We start from the raw sequence: 2,726 nt of genomic DNA on the forward strand, positions 1-2,726 counted from the left end.
AAAGGAGGTGGATTCTTATTAGGGTTCTATATAAACACTCTTAGGGCAGAGAATAAGGTGTGGAATTTCTCTCTAAGCTTTCTTACTCTACCACATCAAGTAGAGAGGAGAAAGTGAGCTAATTCCCATTACTATCAATCTAGTCAAAGAAGAAGGTGTTCTTCTTTTCCAACCACCATTGGTGTGCTAGCTATACAACAAGGTGAGAGATCAAATTGATTGCTCGTGTCCCAAGTAGAGGAGCTACACTTGAAGCTCTTGGTCTTCTTCAATCAATTCAACTAGTTCGAGGGAAAAGCGATTAAGGTAATCTACTATCTCCATTAGATTAATTACTAGTTTTGCATGTGATCCTGGGAATACTAGTGTAGACATTAGATGTCATATTTCCGCTATAAACACTAGTAGAAGGGTGTAAATCCTTGATTTAGTATACTGTTACAGTTTTGGTGAAGGTGAGTGTGCATATAATTTTGATGAATTTGAGGGTCGTGAGTGAAGTGGTAACTTTGTTGGTTTTGTACAGCTAGTAATGGTTGAGTTTGCACAAATGGTGGAACCACTGGATAACCTTGAAAACCAATTGAATTTCCATCGTAGAAGCTCGAATCGATAGATTTTATCTCCTCTCTCTTTCGTAGTGTTTCCGCATCTTGAGTCTCCTGTAATATCTTTGAAGCTCCTCCAATCGGCAATGTGTTGCTTTCGAGAATGCTTTTAACGTCGTACCGATTCATGTCGAAGTTAGTTATTGCATCCAGTCCTCTAAATATTATTGCAGCCATAATATAAGCTTCTGTTGCTTCCTCTTCAGTACTGAATGTTCCCAAGTGAGCTTCATATCTCCCGGTCCATCCATGCTTCGTTACACCTAGATATATCGATGTTTGCTGCCCAAATGTATCGATAACTCTTCTTGGTGCTTCTTTAACCACATTAGTACTTGTACCAATACTAGTACTACCTTCACCATTAATATTGGAACCCTCCTTACCAGTACCCATAGACAATGTCACGGACTGTAGATTTTCAACAATTCCTTGAGATTCGTAGTTTTTGTTGCTACAATTGTCAGGAGTGAGCTCAGATACGTGAGTATTATGGCGGTTAGATAAGAAGTAGTCAGGTTGAGCCACTGTTGTTTGGTTGAATGGAGAAAGGTCTGTGTGGTTGTCGATTTGCTCAACACCGAGAAAACCCTCAATCTTTGGTACTTCGTTGCTGCTTCCACCGCCACGAGATGAGTTCATCAAATTCCAATATGTGAAGTCTTGGTTTTGGAAGGAATGATCCATGTTATCATTAACCAATCCAAGAGATAACTGATTAGGCTGATGGGATGGTAGAGTACTTGGTTCCAACTGCTGCTGCAAAAGTTGTTGTCTTGTCTGTACAGGTTCTATCCCATGATTCGTGGATAACAATTGACTCGTGAAATTTTGAGGATTTAGAGGACTCACAACCAATTGATCCTGAGTGAGCTTAGGAGAGGGAGTCAATTGACATGGTTGATTTGATGTCATTATAAACGTTGGCACTGGTTTATCAATATAGGGTTTGAGTGACGTTGAGAACTGAGTTTCAATTTTAGTAGAAGATTGGTAATTTTCGGGTAAAAGTGTTGGTGATGTAGAATAAGAAAGAGACGGTTGTGGTGGCGGTTGTGGTGAATAGGAAAGAAAAGATGATTGAGTTGGTGGTGGCGGTGCCGAAGATGGTATAAGAGGTGGTGTAAAATAAGAGTACGAAGGTGGTGGTAGTGGTGGTGTTCCGTATGGTGTTGGATGATAATAAGAGGGATGTGATGGTGTAGGGTACACTGGTGGTGGTGACGGTTGGTATTGACAAGGAGATGGTTGTGGAGGGTTTTCTTGTACGATTTCTCCCGGATTCCAATGATAATTGTACGAGTCGTTATTCACATATAAACATGATGAGCATGAACATCGATTCGTTATCTCTTGATGAGTATAATCTGGTTGATTATAATCTTCTTGCGGGATAGAATACGATCGATACAGATGTAACTGGTCTGGAAAAAAATTTCCAGAATCATTCACCCAAAACTTTGGTGGCTCTGATACCACATGATGTATAACGCAGCGGAATTAAAGAAGACGATAAAATTAAACAAAGAACGATAAAATAACGATGAAATAACTCTAGATACTTAAAACTTTATTAAACTTCAATGGGGTTTCTCTTCAACTTGAGAATAATGGACAAACTAGATATCCTTTTATAGAATTCTGGACTTTCCTAGATAGACTTGAATTAGACTTTCCTAAATAATTAAAATACTGCAACTTCCTAAATAACTAGACTCAAATCTGGACCTTTCCAATTATTGGAAATACTAAAATAACATAATTTCCTAAACCTAAATTCTCTAATAATCATACTAAAATTGGAACTTCCTAAAACTACTCTCCATGGCCGGATGGCCCATGGCCCGGTTTGGTCATGGAAAAAGCTTCCACGCCGGGTGCCCCTGCATCAATACACCTATAGCCCAGGCTCCGGACACTCTCGTGAGCGATGTGGGACTATCACATTAGGACTACACCCTAAATTTGTTTTTAACCATAAAAAATGATTCGAGGACTCCCTGGGGCATACCCCCAAGTATACCCCCCCCCCCCCCCCCCCCCCTCACAGTACAAGGGTATTTTGATCTTTTCAGTTTGACAAACACTGTGAAAATACCAAAACGGCCTTGTCCTGTG

At 40.0% G+C, this 2,726-nt stretch overlaps 1 protein-coding gene across 1 annotated transcript; it reads right to left on the reverse strand.

Moving 5' to 3' along the window:
- Nucleotides 1–401: 401 nt before the first annotated feature.
- LOC147549815 (AP2-like ethylene-responsive transcription factor PLT2) lies at nucleotides 402–1,523 on the reverse strand. Its single transcript, XM_086668390.1, has one exon. It carries the CDS (start codon nucleotides 1,521–1,523, stop codon nucleotides 402–404), a length of 1,122 nt encoding a protein of 373 aa, XP_086524516.1.
- Between the last annotated feature and the right edge of the window lie 1,203 nt (nucleotides 1,524–2,726).

Source organism: Eschscholzia californica, unplaced genomic scaffold (assembly GCF_041429995.1).
Source record: "Eschscholzia californica isolate CP2 unplaced genomic scaffold, dmEscCali1.0.p SCAF_3, whole genome shotgun sequence".
NCBI classification, from domain to species: Eukaryota; Viridiplantae; Streptophyta; class Magnoliopsida; order Ranunculales; family Papaveraceae; genus Eschscholzia; species Eschscholzia californica.

Coding starts and splice junctions, on each gene's coding strand:
- LOC147549815 (XM_086668390.1), bottom strand. CDS start 1,523: ATGACATCAAATCAACCATGTCAATTGACTCCCTCTCCTAAGCTCACT.